This window comes from Monodon monoceros, unplaced genomic scaffold (genome assembly GCF_005190385.1).
Source record: "Monodon monoceros isolate NGI ecotype Baffin Bay Population unplaced genomic scaffold, NGI_Narwhal_1 Super_Scaffold_21, whole genome shotgun sequence".
NCBI classification, from domain to species: Eukaryota; Metazoa; Chordata; class Mammalia; order Artiodactyla; family Monodontidae; genus Monodon; species Monodon monoceros.
The window spans coordinates 139,851,423-139,869,471 of record NW_021703778.1 but is presented as its reverse complement, the minus strand read 5'-3'; the positions used below and the strand labels follow the sequence as shown (position 1 = coordinate 139,869,471).

General features: G+C 36.5%; 1 protein-coding gene across 2 annotated transcripts in view; it reads right to left on the bottom strand.

Moving 5' to 3' along the window:
• Nucleotides 1–18,049, bottom strand: part of GPHN (gephyrin) — a 619,699-nt gene that overhangs the window by 16,803 nt on the left and 584,847 nt on the right. For both annotated transcript variants that reach the window (XM_029239205.1, XM_029239207.1), the window contains 2 exons: nt 12,253–12,340; nt 494–567 (listed from right to left, as the gene is read on the bottom strand). In XM_029239205.1, coding sequence (XP_029095038.1) covers nt 494–567; nt 12,253–12,340 — 162 coding nt within the window. The remainder of the gene's footprint in view (nt 1–493; nt 568–12,252; nt 12,341–18,049) is intronic.

Here is an 18,049-nt window from a genome sequence, read left to right as displayed (position 1 = left end):
GATGTATACTAAAATGACATGTCTAGAACTTGCTTTAAAACAATCCAGCCCTCTGCCCCCCCAAAAAGGTGAAGAAGAGGATTGATAAAACAATTACAGAAAAATAGTTACTGAAGTTGGGCGATGGGTATATGGGGGTTTCATTGTACTCCCTGCTTTTGTGTACGTTTGAGAATTTTCATACTGAAATGTTATAAGTGAGAGAAAGAAGCAGAAAAAGAGAAGGAAGGAACTAGACATGGAAATTAAAGGGAGAAAAGGTTTGGAAAGTTGCTTTGCTTTGTTTAAACCAGACCCAGTGATTTATAAAGAAGATGAATTCCCATTTCAGATAGGATATACACTTGTTCAGAGAACTCTAATACTATAATATTTCTTTTATTAGAATAAATAATCCATAATAGAAAATGTAAAAAGAAAGCATTTAAAAACTTTGTTAGTCAAAGCAAGCCAAACCAACCCCATATATTAGATAACAAGATAATTTTCATACCCTGGTTTCATAAAAACCCTGCCAAAATGGATCTGGGCATGAAGATCAATGTCCAGCACCTGCTTGAGATAGTCCTGCAAATATGAAAAATAATCACTTTATTTTCGAACATTCTAATATCAGACTTTCAAACTTTAAATGAAAAAAATAAATTTGTAAGATTGAAATGAAAAGAAACACCTTATTTTAGTGAAGTTGATTTAAGACAAATATTCCTTCATTCCTCATTCATTTATTCATTCAGTAAATATTTACTGAGCACCTGGTATATGTTGAGTATCAATCTATGTACAGGGAGATACAGCCTGGAGCAAAAGAAACAATGTCCCTTCCCTCATAAAAGGTACATTCTAATAGAAGTAGTTAGATAGTAAACCAAGTAACCACATTAACATATAAATCATTACTTGATAGGTTGTTGTCTCTCTTTTAAGACAGATTTTTATGTCTGAGAAAGGATGTTAATAAATATGACTTAAGTAGCTGTGCCTGGGCAGGGAAGCCACATGTATGCATCACACACTGTTCTGTCTAATAACTTAAAATGATGCACATTCCTTGAGGAGACACTTGGACATTTGCCCACAGATTACCAAATCTAAATAAGTCAACTAAAAATGTAGGGAGGGAGCTCTAAAACAGAAAGTCAAGGGTGTTTAATTGCTCCAACTTTATATTCTGCTATTACCAACACAACCAACCTAAGGTTATGACCAACCCAGAGCCATCTGACAAAACATGATCTTTGGAAAGGAAAGGCAATACTGGCTTGTAGTTGGTTTTGTAAACATAAAGAAAAAAATTGCAGTTTAAAAAGTTTCTCTTAAGTAATACAACCTCTTGGTCTATTACTGAGTTTCCTGCTCACTAATCCAAGATTCTAGTAACCTACTAAAATTTTAAATATTTCACAAGTTATGGGACACTTTAATTTTTTTTGCGGTACGCGGGCCTCTCACTGTTGTGGCCTCTCCTGTTGCAGAGCACAGGCTCCAGACGCGCAGGTCAGTGGCCATGGCTCATGCGCCTAGCCGCTCCGCGGCACGTGGGATCTTCCCGGACCGGGGCACGAAGCCGTATCCCCTGCATCGGCAGGCGAACTCTCAACCACTGCACCACCAGGGAAGCCCGGGACACTTTATTTTTAAAAGCTGTCTCCTTCTATCTCCACAGCCTCAGCCAACATCATCTCACCTGAATTACTGAAATAGGTCTCTCTGCCAACACTCCTGCCCTCCTCCAATTTATTCCCGCCACAGTAGTGAGAGAGGCCTCCTGGAAACAAATCTGATCAAATCAATATATAATACTTCAATAACTTCCTGGTTTCCAGAAACAAGTCTCAGCTTTTAAATATCATAGCTAAGATTCTTGTATTTTCTAGTCCCCTTTTGCCAATCATTGCTCTTATCAGGCAATCCTTTTCCCACCAGCCTGATTCCTCTTCCTTAATTTCTCTCTCTCTACATTCCAGCAGGACTATATTGCTGTCAGTTTTTACACTTTCTTGCCTCAAATCTTTGAAAATGTTCTTCCTTCCGTTTAGAATACTCTTTCTTTCCACCCTCCTCTCTCTCAATCTCTGAGATGACTCTCAATCTCAGTCATCTTCTCAGCCTCCCCTGAGTTCCCAGGGCTGGATAGTAGATTGATTAGTGTTTATTTTTAGGTTATATTATTAGATGCAGTAATTTAGAATTTACTTGATGAACTGATCCATGTACATATATGAATAGGAAGTGTCCCTCCACCTAATATCTAGTAATCCTTTTTATCTTAATTTTCTCTGACATCAAGAGAGTCATACCAGCTATCTTTCCTTGTAACATTTTTCTCATCTTTTACTTTCAATGAGCTGTGTCCTTATATTTAAGGTGGGTCTTTTATAAGCATCATGCAATTTGTTGTTTTTTAAAATCCAGAATGACAATTTTTAATTGGAGGACTCAGTCCATTTACACTTAATATAATTATTGCTATATTTGGGGTTTAAAACTATTGCCCTCCTATTCATTACCTATTTGTCACTTTTGTTTTTATTTCTTTTTCTTCTTTCATGTCTTCTTCCAATTCACCAAAATTTTTTGTTATTTAATTTTCTTTTTCTTCTATTTGTTAGTTACACATTCTCTTACTATTATAGTGGTTATTTTAGAGATTACAACATGCATTCTTAACTTACTACAATCTATCATAATTTGGTATTTTTATCACTTCCCAATGTAAGAACTTTAAAACATGTTAACTCCATCCATTCCTCTTTCCTTTTCGTGCTATCATGTATCATATACTCTATATACATTATAAATATGTGTGTGTGTGTATATATATAACTATTATATATATACATTCTACATATACTATACAAACAATATATACTCTATATATTCAATATATATTTATATACATTTAAACCTCAAGATAACAATTCATTTACATTTACCCACATATTAACCCTTTCCTTTGCTCTTTAGTCCTTTCTACATTTTCATGCTTCCATAATCTTTCCACCTGAAAAACTCCCTTTAGGATTGGTCTGTTCAGTTTTTATCTAGTTCAGTTCCACACTAGCTTTTATTTTCTTTCAGCATTTTACAAATGTCATTCCATTGTTCTCTCTTTTATGTTTTAGAAGTTCTGTTTTGAACACATTGATTTTGTTTTTATTTTTTTAATATTTTATTTTATTTTGGCTGTGTCGGGTCTTCATTGTGGCATGTGGGATTCTCTCTAGTTGTGGCGTGCAAGTTTTCTCTCTCTAGTTGTGGTGTGTGGGCTCCAGGGTGCACGGGGTATGTAGTTTGCAGCACATGGGCTCTCTTGTTGAGGCGTGCAAGCTCAGTAGTTGTGGTGCGTGGGCTTAGTTGCCCTGCAGCATGTGAGATCTCAGTTCCCTGACCAGGGATTGAACCTGTGTTTCCTGCATTGGAAGGCAGATTCTCTACCACTGGACCACCAGGGAAGTCCCTCCATTGTTTTCTGAGTTCCATAATTTCTGTTTAAATCATTTCTGTTAGTTCTATTTTTGGTCCTTTGAAGGTAACATGTCTTTCTGGTAAGATGTTTCTCTTTGTCCTTGGTTTTCAGCAGTTTTGCTATGACTACCTACGTATGGTTTCTTTGTATTTATCCTGCTTGAGATTAGCAGAACTCCTTGAATATCTGGCTTTATGTCTTTTATTAGTTTTGGAAAACTCTCTGCCATTATCTCTTAAATATTGCCTTTGTTCACGCTCTCCTTTCCTTTTGGGACTCCAATTACACATATGTTACACCTTTCACCAAATCCCATACGTCTTTTATGCTCTTTTCCATATTTTTTCCAAATTTTCATTTAGTTTTTATAAATAGATTCTAATTTTCTAGTGAAATTCTTTGTCATTTCTTTTTCTTAAACACATTAATTACAGTTTTTAAAAGTCCATATGAGGCAATATAAATGTCAGGACCATTTTTAGGGTTGTACTATCTTGTTTTCCCTTCTAAATTTTTAGTTATTTTGTGCTATTTCTGGTAAAGTCCAAACATTATATATGAAAAAAATTCAGAGGTTTTGAATGATGATATATTCCTCCAGAAAGAATTTAATTTCTTCTGGCAGCTTAACTAAGATTACCTTGATATAATCAGAGACTGAGACAATTTGAGGCTCAATTGCAGTCTTTGAGAAGACTGCTTTTTTTTCCAGTTTGTCCTTATTCTTAGATCACAGCACTTCAAGGGTTTAAATTGAAAGCCTGAGATATTTGCCAGGGTCCTTCCTCCACGGCAGGTCTTGAACTCTTAACACTTTTGAAAACTCTGCTTATTTTCTTAGCCTTTTAGCTATTCTGTTATGCTTAGATTCTTGACCTCTTGACCATTACATCATCCCCTGTCCCTCCTGGCTTAGGAGTTAGTAAATGCCTTGAGGAAATATATGGTGAAGAATTCCAGTTCAACTTCTCTGTGGTTCACTTTTCTCTGAGATCTTGGTGCCTTGAATCCCATCTGTCTTGGTTGTTCTCTTTGGACACCTTTTTCTTATTCTTTAAAAAAATTTACATAGCTTTTATCTATTTATTTTTAATAAATTTATTTATTTATTTATTTTTGGCTGTGTTGGGTCTTTGTTGCTGTGCACAGGCTTTCTCTAGTTGCAGCGAGTGGGGGCTACTCTTTGTTGCGGTGGGCTGACTTATTGCGATGGCTTCTCTTGTTGAGGAGCATGGGCTCTAGGCGCGTGGGCTTCTGTAGTTGTGGCATGGGGGCTCAGTAGTTGTGGTGCATGGGCTTAGTTGCTCCGCGGCATGTGGGAACTTCCCAGACCAGGGCTCGAACCCGTCTCCCCTGCATTGGCAGGCAGATTATTAACCACTGTGCCACGATAGCTTTTATAGTTGTCCTTGGTGGGAGAGTTGGTCCAAATAAGCCACTCCATCATAGTAGAAGCAGAAATCTCCAGGCCTTTCTTATGTGTTCTTATAGTACTATGTCCTCCTGACATCATACACTTAAGTAATACTGCAGTTTCCTGATAACAGATATGTATCCTTTATTGTACTATAAAGTTTGTGAGATCAGAAACCCTCTGTATATATATAATGAGTCCATGATGATTAGCACATGACTTTCATTCATTCATTTGCTAGTTCAACAAATATTTTTGAGTGCCTACTATGTATGAGGAATTCTATTTGTGCTAGAGATTTAATAGTGAACAAGATACATATGGTCCCTGGCACAAGGATGTCCTGTTATAGTTTACTGGAGGAGGAGACAGCCTAAAATAAGTAAAACAACAAATAAAATAACTATAAAGTGTGGTACATGCTATGAAGGAAAAAAGCAGGTGCTGGGATAGAGAATAACGGTATGAGGTAGAGAATAAGGAAAGGCCATTTTAAAAGAGGTGGTGAGGATGAGAAGGACTCAGCCATGAGAAGTGTGGAGGGATGAGAATTCCAGACAGAGGAAAGTATATACAAAACCTTCAAGAGCAGTAAAGAGTGTGTCTAGAACTGAAAAGACAATGGAAGGTAGTGAATGAATAGGAAAGAGGCATAAGGGGAGGTTGGAGAGACAGGCAGAGGCCACACATGCAGGGCCTTATGGGTAATGATACAGAATTTGGAAAGCATATATGCTCACTACATACTTATTAAATGAATGAAAGTATTTTATTTTTCTTGAAAAAAAAGGATTTCTGTTGTAAAAATGCCCCTTTTCATTCTTTCTGAACATGAAGAAATGCTTCATGTTTCTTGTGATGGAAAGCTTGTACCAGACATAGCAATAAAAGCTGAGAATCCTCACTGTTCTTAAGTTTCTGTCTACTTATAGAAGCAGGAAGGACCTCTGTCTGATGTTCTGAAAGCTAGATCCAGATAGGAAGAAGAAACATGAATGGATGAAGGAGACAGGTCTTTTCCTCAACTCAAGTAAGAACAAACAATGTCAGATAAATTATGAAAGACTTTGAAATGGGCAAAAAAGATTATTGGATGTCCAAACAACCTTCTGGGTTATTTGTGCCTTTCATTGTCTTTGTGCTATTTTATAAAAATTAAGCTGTAGAAATCTGATGGTGAACATGATTAGTATCCAAAGAAATGCAAATTAATTCTGTCGGTGGTGGTGTAATTGATTATTCTCCTGTGGATATAGAACAGTTCTGCATCCATTAGCAGACTGATTTCAGCATTTCTGATTACCTATAGGTGTCTCTGTTCTTTGAATTCTTAGAACCAGTTGCAACATCTTACTGGTTCCCTCATTAATTTATGAGTTAAATAAAATCATTGACACATGCTCATTTTATAAAATAAAAAAATATATGAGATTCATGATTTTATCTTTAAAAAACCATACCTTAATTCTGAAGGCTCCACTGAGATGCCGTATTGATTTATCTGACAAAACCAAGTAAACTCAATTGCCAGAAAAGTGCATTTTATGGGTGGCTTAAACCTGCATACATCGTTCTTTGGTTTCTGGAGTGTATGCCAAGTAGTAATAAAACCTGAAATCTGCTAACTTTGGGTTTCTCTATTTTTGCCTCCTCTATTAATTTTGGTTCTATGCATGGCCAATAAGGTATTCCCCTTTGTAGCATCAATGACTGAGAATTCGGTTTTATGGTCTGACCATTTGGTGATTCCTATAAATGGGTAATTGAAATCTATTCTCTGTTAGGTAAGAGAAGATAGAGAATCTGGTTTGTTAGTCTTTCTTGTTTGTTTGTCTGTCATTTTGAGCCTAAACCAATTAAGAATTTTGTGACCTCTAGGAAGGAAAATAGCTCTTTATTTGTAGACTATTTTTTTTTGTTTGTTTCTGTGTTTACTCTTAATCTGTGGTTGAAGTTGTAGAGCTGAAGCTGTATTTTGAAAAAAAAAATTTTATTTATTTGGCTGCATTGGGTCTTAGTTGTAGCGCTCGGGATTTTCATTGTGGCAAGTGGGCTCTTCATTGCAGTGCGTGGGCTTCTCTCTAGTTGTGGCATACAGGCTCTAGAGCATGCGGGCTCAGTGGTTGCAGCATGTGGGCTCTCTTGTTGTGGCACACAGGCTCTCTAGTTGCAGCGCACAGGCTTAGTTGCCCTGCAGCATATGGGATCTTAGTTCCCCGACCAGGGATCAAACCCACGTCCCCTGCATTGGAAGGCGGATTCTTAACCACTGGACCACGAGGGAAGTCCCTGAAGCTGTATATTCTTTATGTGGTTGTGTGTCTATGTGTCTGTGATCCAGGAAGGCATTTATCTTGTTTTGTGAGTGTGAAATGTTTTCCTGTTTCTGGAGGGTATTCATAAATTATATGCCTGTGAGACCACCATGCACAGTGGGCCTTCCTCGGAGTATGCTGCAGATTCAGGGTGTCCCCTACCCTGGCTCTCTCCATTTGAATTTGAATGTGATGGACGTGTTGCTGGGGAAACACAAGAGCCTCTCATCCCCAACTCTCTGGTTTAGCAGGACATGAAGAGAAGAGCCCTGATCTTAGGCCCACAATAAAGTTTGCTTTGCCAACGGGGAGAAAAATGAACACACCGAAACACTTCTAATGTCTCTTAAATTAAAGATACTCTATTCTGATTCATTTAGAGAGATAAGTACTTACATAAATAGAATATTCCTAAAGTTCCCAGATAATAAGAAAATTTATCTTATACTATTTTAAATATGCTGCACTAAAAAAAATTCTTCTTATAATTTTAAGAATAAAGTTCACATAGTTAAGGTAAATCTCTGGCAAATGAGACTAGCTTAATTATTTTGGTTAATAAGCAAACCCAGCCATGTTCTTTCTCTTATCAGTGTTAAGTAGGAAAATACATTTTATTTTGCTTGGGTTTGTTTTTTCCTAAAATTATATAGGTTACTCATCAAAGAGTCTAACGCTATTCTTATATAATACTTAAGACTGTGAAAAATCTAAAATTTGGTTCAATGAAATAGAATCATTATTCTGACAAACTTTTAATTTCAATAATAATTATGTTTGTAGAATGTCAGCTTGAAAATAATTTTCAAGATTTTTAAGTAATTTAAAATCTTGAACAGTTATTAAATTGATTAATTAATGAATAATCATGAGATACCTTGATTTCTAAGTACAATAGGATACTCGATCACTGCTTACTAAGCATGGCTTTTAGTTAATACATTATACTTTGCTTCTTATTTTAATATGCCATAGAGACGATATATCTTTGGGTCGTGTTGATGAGTATGTTTTCATTTTTGCTACATTAAGAAGGTACAAAGGGGATGTGTGTGGCTGTACAAAGTTGTATTCTGTGTTTATGAACTTTGCTAGTCCGCTAAAATGCTTACATATGATTTGTCAGTGATTGATGCTCCCTAATTTTTTCTGTGAAATAGAAATTAGTGATTTTCTTAAACATTATAATAAATATGGGTGGTTGCAATTATGTTAGAAGTAATCATGACAGACAAGTAAACTATGCATATTCTTTCACTTTTCAGGAAAAAAAATATTAAAAAAAAAGTCCAATACTCAAAATACTTGGTCTCAGGACCCTTTACATGCTCTTAAATTAAAATCCATTAAGGATCCCTAGAGCTTTTGTTATGTGGGTTATGTCTATCGATATTTACTGTATTAGAAATTAAAACTAAGAAGTTAAGAATATTTATTTGTTGGTTCATTTGTAAACAGCAGTGATGAAGCTATTTCACGTTAACATAAGTAACTTATTGTTTATACATTGTTTTATAATTTTAAAAATCTCTTTAATGTTCAGCTTAACAGAAGTCAGGTGGATTCTCTTATTTGCTTCCATATTCAGTCTGATGAGATATTATAGATCATACAGTCACTGGAAAAACTCACTATACAGTCATGAGAGAAGGAAAATAAAAAAGTCAAATAAAGTCTTAGTTTTATTATGAGAATAGATTTAACCTTGCAGACCCACTTAAAGAGTCTCCAGGACCCTCTTTGGTCTGGAGACCACTCTTAGTTCTAAAGTAAAGTGTCAGTTTGTTCCAACATATAAAAAAAGCATAATAAAGGACAAAACTCTGAAAATGACTTTGATTTGCCTTGGTTTAATTACCTGTGTTTGAAATGAAGCTGAGAAATATATTAAAATTTTAGTAAGTTCACTCAGTTTTGATGAGCTTACTTCTTTGCTTTACTGATTAATGCTTTCCCTATGATATGTAAGGTTATTCTTTTTGTGTAATATGCCTTTTTGTTTATTTTGTCTTTGATTATTTAAGGAAATGAAAAAGTATAGAACAAAGGTTCCTAATTTATGAATGAGCCAATATTATTTATGATCATGTTACCTTCTATGCTTGTTTTCCAATATTTTATTGTTGCTTTGAAAAATTAGGTAACCAAGTATGTTTCTTAGGTAGCTATGATCCTATCTTAATCAGGTGCCCAATTTTTTTTTTTTTGACAACTCTTTTTTGCCTTCTAAAGATCAGATCTAAATTTAGGAAAAAAAAATTTTTTCAGAATATCTTCAACGCCTAAGACTATGTTTGAAACTTCCTAGAGGGCCCCTAGAAAGTCACGAAGATTTGTTCTTTCATCTTCTAAAAAGAGAAATTAGAAATAGTTAGGTTTGTTTGATATGTTACCGTTACAGGAGTTTCAGAGGAAGGGAGTTACTGTTACATCTGAGAAGAAAGGCTCACTGTGCTCTAGGTTAGGTTTATGCAGGTAAAATGTCATTAATATAATGTTTCAGAAATTGTATGCTTTATGGGAAGTGTCTGGAGATTTGACAATGCCCTTGTTGTTCATAATATGTTTTCACCCTCAGGGGAAACACTGACCAAAACTTTTATGAAATAGTTACCTACTGTATACCAACAGAGAATCTTACTTATCTTCTAATATTATTGGTTACAGTAATAAATTAAGCACAGCTATTAAATATCTACTAGCTAAGGAAAGCCTCTGTTTTACTTTGATGCTGGCCTGAAGGCTCTGCTATATAAGCTACAGTAAATAGTTTGTGTCTGCAACAAAGACAGACTCAGAGCACTAGGGAAAAGGACAATCATAGGTATTTTGAACTATTGATGCTTCAAAGAATAGTCTCTAGGGTACAGGCTGCTGAGGTGATATAGCTTAGATAACTTTTGTACAGTACCAGTGGACTGAGTCAGGAATCCCAGGACTCTTTAGAATGAAAACAGATGGTTTCAAGAAAGCAGACTGCTAACCCAAGATCTAGCAGAACAAGAAAACCATGGGACTAAATGAAATGTTAAGGGAAATAAAAAATATTTTAACAAATTATTTATTTGTTTGGAATATTGTTCATTAGTTTTAATATTCTATTGCTATATGGCTGTAGATGTGTAAACCAAACTCAAGGAGACCTATATGGTTAATTAATACTTTTGTTGCTAAATAATCAGGGCAAACCTATGAGACCAGTCCTTTTCTGTGATCAGTAATGATCTTTGTGATTATTTTGATCATATGGGGTGGGGGAGACACTGTTAGGAAAAATTAAGAGACCTTGAAATAGGAAGAAACAATTATTTGATGTCCAGTCTAGCGTATCCTTATCGATTATCTACACGTTTCATTGTCTTTGAGCTATTTTACAATTCTGTAGGTGGTGGAAAATTTATAGTAATGCACACAATTCTTTAGTTTTTAGGGCAGAAAGCAAATACTGTTTACCTGAAACTTTTGGTGTTTTATAAAAATGAAAACTCTTTGCAAAGGCTATGTGAAACAGGAGGAGGTGGGGGTGGGGAGAGATTTTGAGGGAAGCAACTATGGAAGAGTCATTTCTCCTTGGCTGAGAAGAGGATAGAGGTCTGTGGGTCCCACAAGCAGCAGGGGCCCCTTTCCTCTGCCCTAAGACTCCCAGTCTCCCCATAATCCCAGTGCTATTAGCATGGCCCAAAAGAACAAAGATCTGAGATCTAATGGCATGACAAGGACACTCTAGATGTGTCCAGTGAAGACTGGTGATCAGATGTGTCTCCTTGATGCTCTGTTGCCTCTTAAGCCCCTCCCAGTTCTTTGGCATAATTTTTGGAGGCAATTAGTCCTATAGTGGCTTAAACAAAATTTCCTGCCAGTTCTGTAGCATAGGTACTCACAGTAGAATTTAAGTTGAATCACATAAATAAATTTCTTGTGTACCTGAGTTTCTGCACTTAAAATTCATGTGTGCTACATAATGCTTCTGGATCTTTCCTTGACTAACTTCCCTGTCTTTTCAGTGACTGGTTTTCAGGCTCTGCCCTTGGGCTGAAGCAGATGTTCTCTCTCTTACACTTTTCTTTCTTTCTGCTACTGAGGTACACTGGAATTCTTTTGGGGACTAGAATTTGCAGGCTGGCAGGAGTTTGCTGCATTGATGCTTTCTCTCTTTCTTCCTGGTTCTTCTTTCATATGATTCCCCCTCAAGGAGTTAAGAAGGACAACTATTAGCTCCTATGGAATACTCTGGGATGCCCAGTTCCTAAAAATCTCCTTCCTAGTAAATTAAAGGTTTAGTGTAAGTATCTTACCACACAGAGAGTAAAAAAAGAAAACCAATATGCTTTACTATATTGGCTGTTGACCTGTGAGCAAATGCCTGGGATAAATGACATCTTTGTTAGCACTAATAAAGAAGGTTAAGGTCCAGAAGTATTCTGTTCTTACCATAATTGAGCCACAATTGCCAAGCCTATGTAAGCTATAAGCTTGTTGCCTCTTCAGAAGTACTGGAAAAGCAAACTTCTGGTCTGCCAAATAGGTACTGTCCCATAATTAAGTTCATTAGCAACCAAGATAAGTTTTATACGAAATACTCCCTGGAAATAAGAAATTTAAAATTTAAGTACTCTTAACTTCAGGGTTTGCCCTCACGATGCTCAGAGCACATCAGGCAGTTTGATGGTAATGATAACAGACATGTTGCAAATTATTTCTTATAGCTTTGCTACAATGCAGACCTCAGCCTAGCCTTTGTGATCTTGGGAGAGGACTGCAGCAATCTGCTCTACCCAGGGCTCAAGACCTCTAGGAGACTTTGAGGGAAGACTGACCCAGCAATCTGTCTGCTATGAAGAGAATACCTATCTACATTTTAACACCTTCACTCCTGGATTTAATTTGAGATGGTAAGCTCTCTGACTTATCTGCACTGCATACCTTTTAGAATGCCCAGAAATTTCTGAAGCCCTGTGGATTTTCAGCTTTGTGGGAGTCTGGTTATGGATAACAGATGACTACCACACCACTGTTAATCAACTGCATACTTCATGAACCTCATTTTTTCATACCTTTTCCCCCATGGACACACCCCCTGATGTGATGATGACATCAGCACGACTGATACCCTCATTCAAGGCATTGAGTAAGTCATCTGGGCTGGAAAAAAAATAAAGACAAATAAATTAACACACAAGGAAAAGATTTTAAATATAGTGCCAACTAAAAACTAGACCATCTATTCAACGAGTAGGCATTACCATGAGTACAGCACAAAAGTCTGTATGAAGTGGGAATCAAAAAGGTCTCTGCACAGTAAAAGCATAATTCATTGTGGAGAAAGAAACTTGTAAGTGTGGAAATAGTAGTTACTGGTACTTTCACAGGCTTTTTACTCAACAAGGCAGTATAATGAGGGGAGACAGTGAGGTGTGGATAGGCTGCCTAACCATCCCAGTTTGCCTAGGAATATCCCAGATGTAGTGCTGAAAGTTACATTTCCTAGGAAATTTCAGGCACACCAGGACAGTTGATCGCCCTAGGTGTTGGAGACTTAGGACTCTTTAGAGGGAATATGACTTAATTTAGTTAGGCCTTGAGAAATGGGCTGAATTTTTACAGGTGGGAAGGAATGGGAAAGGGCCTTGTAAGCAAGAGGATCGGACTGTGATGAGGCCTGTGGTGTTCTCGATGAATGGGGAAAATGAACTGCTTGAGTGAGGGATCTGACTTGGAACGTCTGGGATAGGTAGTGTAGGACATGATTTTGGAGGGCTCTCAAGGTCAAGAATTTGAACTTCATCTAATGGGAAAAGGGTGGGGGGGTCCCTAAAAATATAAAGAGCCAGTAGGTGTTTATTGGGAAAAGGGTAGAGAAAAAAAGAACAAGGAAGGCAGAGACAGTATGAGATATTTTGAGAGGATAAAGGGACAGGGTGAATGTTAGGGATTGAAATTAGTGAGATTCCTGACAGTCAACTGAAAAGACAAGTGCACCAGGCCCTCTGATTGTACAGATGGAAGGCCTGGAAGGAAGGATGGCGTGAAATCAACAGTCTTATCCTATTGATGTTAGAAGGGCTGCAAAGGCCTAACCTGAGATTAATCAAGTGAGAAAAAAACAAAATGCCAACCATCAGGGTTTCTGGAGAGATAGGAAATCAGGCAATAGCTGAAAGGGACTGTTTAGTCACAATTTTAAATGCATACAAAGCTACTGGGCAATGTGCACTGCACTTGCATTTACCTTCAAATGATGGAGAGTACAGAAAAGGTGCCTTTTGAGGAATATTTGTTCAGCCTAAACCCTTGTTTTCTAAGAACTTTTTACCCTGTGGAGAAGGGAGGTATTTCCCTTTCTCCTCCATAGACATCTAACATGTACATTTAAAAAGGGAACAATCCTGGCTTCTGATGCTCTAGTTCTTGTTTTTAGTCCTTCCTGAGGCATATTCTTGGTCTTGTGCTCCAGGAGACAACTCTTCCCATAAATCTTCCCATAAATCCCCCCCTTTGCTTAAACTAGAATCAGCAGGTTTTTGTTAACTTGAAATCAAATGATGTCTCAATGGGATAGCATATGTTCTCCCAAATCTCTCATGGTAGTGAAGTTTGTTCATATCCTTTTCCCTTGATGCACTATTTCATGGGAGGATGAGGAGGAGGGAGAGGAGATGAAGGAGGAGGAGGAAGAGAGGAAAAGGAGGAGGAGGAGGAGATTTGTAACTAGCACAAATTTTATCCGGGGTGACAGAGGTAAGGAGAGGAACTTGAGATCTACCCGAGAGGCTCTTCAGGAGACAAAGTTGGGAGGTGGCACATTACAGAGATTAAGAGTGTGAACTCTGGAGTCAGACTGCCTGAGTTTAAATCCTGGTGCTACTACCTGCTAGATGTAGAACCTTGGACAAGTTGCTAAACCTTTCTTTGCCTTAGTTTTCCATCTGTAAAGTAGGGATAGTATAGGGTTGTTATGTGGGTTAAGTAACATAATATATATAAGTTTGTGGGACAGTACCTGGTACAAACTGAGTATATAAGAAAGGTTGGTTGAAAAAAAAAAAAAAAAAAGAAAGGTTGGTTGTTGTTGTTATTACTGTGGTACTGACAAAAGTTATCATACAAACCTAACAACCTGGCAGAGTTCAACTTTAGCATATTTGACTGTTTTTATTTAGGAGAATATCTATGACTAACACAGAAGAAAATCATAGATTGGACCTCAAATACATTCACAGAACTGTATGTGAAAAGCCCAAAGGGCTCAATAAATAAGCTAGGCCTGGTTCCAGCCTGAATAGTTCCATTTACTATTAGGTTCTCTTACTGACTCTAGATAAAATTCTCCTGCTCCTCAAGCACTGGCCTGTCCATGAGTGTACCAGAGGTTGTTTGGCTTTGGTGAGCAAGTTCCCAAGGAGACAACAATAAAAGTTTGAAAAATGGCTCACATGAGGTTCAATCTATAACACAGAGATCCTTTGAAATCATCTAGTTAATTGCTTATGCAGCCAAAAAGATACCCAGGTATTCAATGAAGGTAGGATCTATGTGTAAAACATTAAAAAAAAAAAACTTAAAAAAAAATCCCTGACATGAATTTTGAAGCTAATTTGGTTGGGCAAACATCTTGGAAGAATTATATTAAAAAATGGGTGTATTTTTGAACTATGTATTTTGAACAGATTTTTCATCAATCTTTTTCATTTAGCTTTAGGGAAAAAGATAACAAATTATTCTTTTGTACTGAAATACTATAAGATATGTATGTGATGGATTCCTGATCACTGCATGCCCAGCACTCTGGTCCCCTTGCCTTGCTGAATCATTAAGCTGAGCCAAATGGTTGGCCTATGGAGTAAATGGGAAATACATCACAAACACAGGGTGATGTGGGATGTGATTCAGGTGAAGGGACAATGACTATTATCAACACAACATATAATTTTGTGTTAGTATAAGAGACATTTGCTATTTCTACCAATCTCACAATATTTAATTTATAGCTTGTCAACTCTACAGGATTATGGCAAAGTCATTGGAAACAAAGCAGCAGTGACATACACATCAACATCTTTGTAGGTGGGTAAAGTTCCTGGGACAGGCTAGCTGATGGCTGCAAATAAACATACTTTTCAGTGATTTTTTTCCCCCTTATTCCTTGTTTTCATATTATCTGGGAAAGACTTTTTCCTATTTTGTAAAACTGCAGTCATCAACTCTTCACATGATATTTTCTAACTTGCAGAAATAAACTAAAAGGAATTTTATATCAAGCAAGTCCTTACTATAATTTATTATGTTTCAAAGAATACACTCAATGCTGCTTTCTTCTCTGTGGCTGATGGATTCACAAAATCACCAAATCTTAAAATTGGAAAGGTCTTTGGGGGTTATTGTGTTCAGTAGCAGAGCTGGGAGCACTCTTTGGGGCTTGCCCTTCTCTATCTCCCTCTGCCCATCTCTTTAACTCTACTTTCAGTTGCATACTTCTGGTGTGTGGGACCTACTAAGAGATCATAGCTTACAGGGACAGGGACCAATGTATGGCAACTGTCAGAGGATTTGTAACTTCACTTATACTGCATGATATAACTCCATTTATTATTTCACAATAAATCTCTGAGGTAGATTGAACAGTATGATTATGCCTATTTTACAGAAAAGGAAAGTGATATTCAGAGAGGCAAAGTAGCATATTAAAGGCTAGGTGGAGCAGTAAGTGGCAGAGCTAGGACTAGAACCTCTGTTTCCTTGTCGAGTGCCTAAGCAGAGTGACTGTCTAGTTTTTTCAGGCATATGATATGTCATACAAGGAAAACTCTCATGAGAATGGACCGTTATGCAAAAGCATAAAACAGAGGATGCTAAGGCAGCAGGAGAAGATCTGTCTGGGATGACAAGAAAAATGCATCTGTGAACATGTTAGTTCTGCGGAATGAAACAAACATAGTTCTGAATCCTATATTCAGATGAAAACTAAATAAGATTTTGATTAAACATAACTTAGGGCTTGCTCACAAGTCATAAATTTGCACTCTTTTTTTTGTGATTCATATTTTAAATGATGAAATATTTCTCACATAAGATAACAGTATAACACCCATGTATCCATCTCTCAGATTTGACAAATGCTAATATTTTCCCATATTTATTTCATATTCTGTCCCCCCAACCATTTCATTTTTAAGAACTAAAAACTGAGTTTGCTTCTAAGACTAAGAGATTACTCTGAATAATGATAAAAAATAGGTAGCAAGGATTATAATCATGGACATTATAGTAGGATAAAAATCATGATTTTCTCAGTTTTGTTAAATAGAGAGCATAGCATATTAATTTTTGCAACGATAGGAGAGTAAAATGAAAACATAATATGACCTTATATGTCTTATATATGACATTACTTCCTATATATAAGATCAGTTGATATTTAAGAAATAAAATTAATGACAATAACTCTCTTGTTTTAAAAGAACAATACACTGTCACACTTATGTGTTAATTTTACAACTCTATGATGTAGGCAGGGCAAGAGAGGTCAATGAAATTCACAGAGGTAGTGACAGGTTCAAGGTCACCTATGTTCACTCTACTATTCTTTTAAACTACAGTAGTATTCACACTGTGAAATACATTGTCAGAAAAGTTATTTATCATTTTTATCTAAGTATGTAAATATTATTTGTGTATGCCAAATAGTGACGATCAAAAACCAATAACTTGTATTTTTTACATTTGAAATATCTTCTCACCATTGCCACTCGAAGGGATGTTCAATTAAGCAGATTAGTTAAGTTTTCTAGGTATATACCAGTAGCTTCCCTTTTCTCAAAGAACAGCAGATCTTAAAGGGATATTGTGATATCAGTTAATTCTTTCTTCATTAAAAACTGCAGTTTTAATTAGATTTGAAAGGTGATTAACCATTTCTTTAAAGATAAATCTAATACTAGCATTAATCTTGATTTACTAACACTTTCTATCCATTTTTACTTGAAATAAGTACCTACCCATGGTTCTCTGACAGTACCAATATTATATGAAAACATTCTATAAGAGCATTGATTTAGTGCTAAATGCTAGAAATTTAAGTACTCGGTGACAGAAAACAGAACTGTCAACTGAAGCCTGAGTGTGTCAGGGCCTAGGATCCAGTTTTGTCTCTACCGCTGAGATGACTTTGAAAAATGAACATCATTTCTTGGGGTCTCATTATCCTTATCTGTAAAATGAGAACATTTTGACTAGGTCCTTTCCATGTCTAACATTCACTGATTTAAAGCACTAGAAGCTGATTGGGATGCAGTTTAAGCACAAAGGTATTATTTTTAAGTTGACCCAGAAGTCTACTTAAAAAATACTAAGACTGCCCTATCCCTAACAACTGGGAAAGCCCAAACCTTCATAACTAAATGTCCAGGAAGCACAGAGGCTTCAATAGAAGACTGGCAGCTTGCTATTGCTGCTTTGCCAATTCAGGAGTTGTGACTTCCATGACTTTTACCACTTTGATCCTCTTTTCCACTATAACTACATTCCTGTCAGGTCTATGGCACCCTTGCAGCTTCTTGAGGGCTGAGGGTGAATACAACTCTCAGTAGGTAAAGGAAAATACCAGCAATTTAAGCTGCCAGCAACAGGAGGGTGGAAGAATAAGAACGATAGTTAGGATGGCTCTTAGTGAAATCAACATGTTGGGGGAAATAGATAATTTTAACAAGAAAAACAACACACAATTAAAGCACTAATGGAGATTCATTTACAACCTTAAAAGGATGTTCTGGAACAAAAAATATAATTTTCAAAATTTAAAATTTAGTAGATGAAGGTGAATATAGTCTCTGTTGAAACTCAATTAGTGGCATG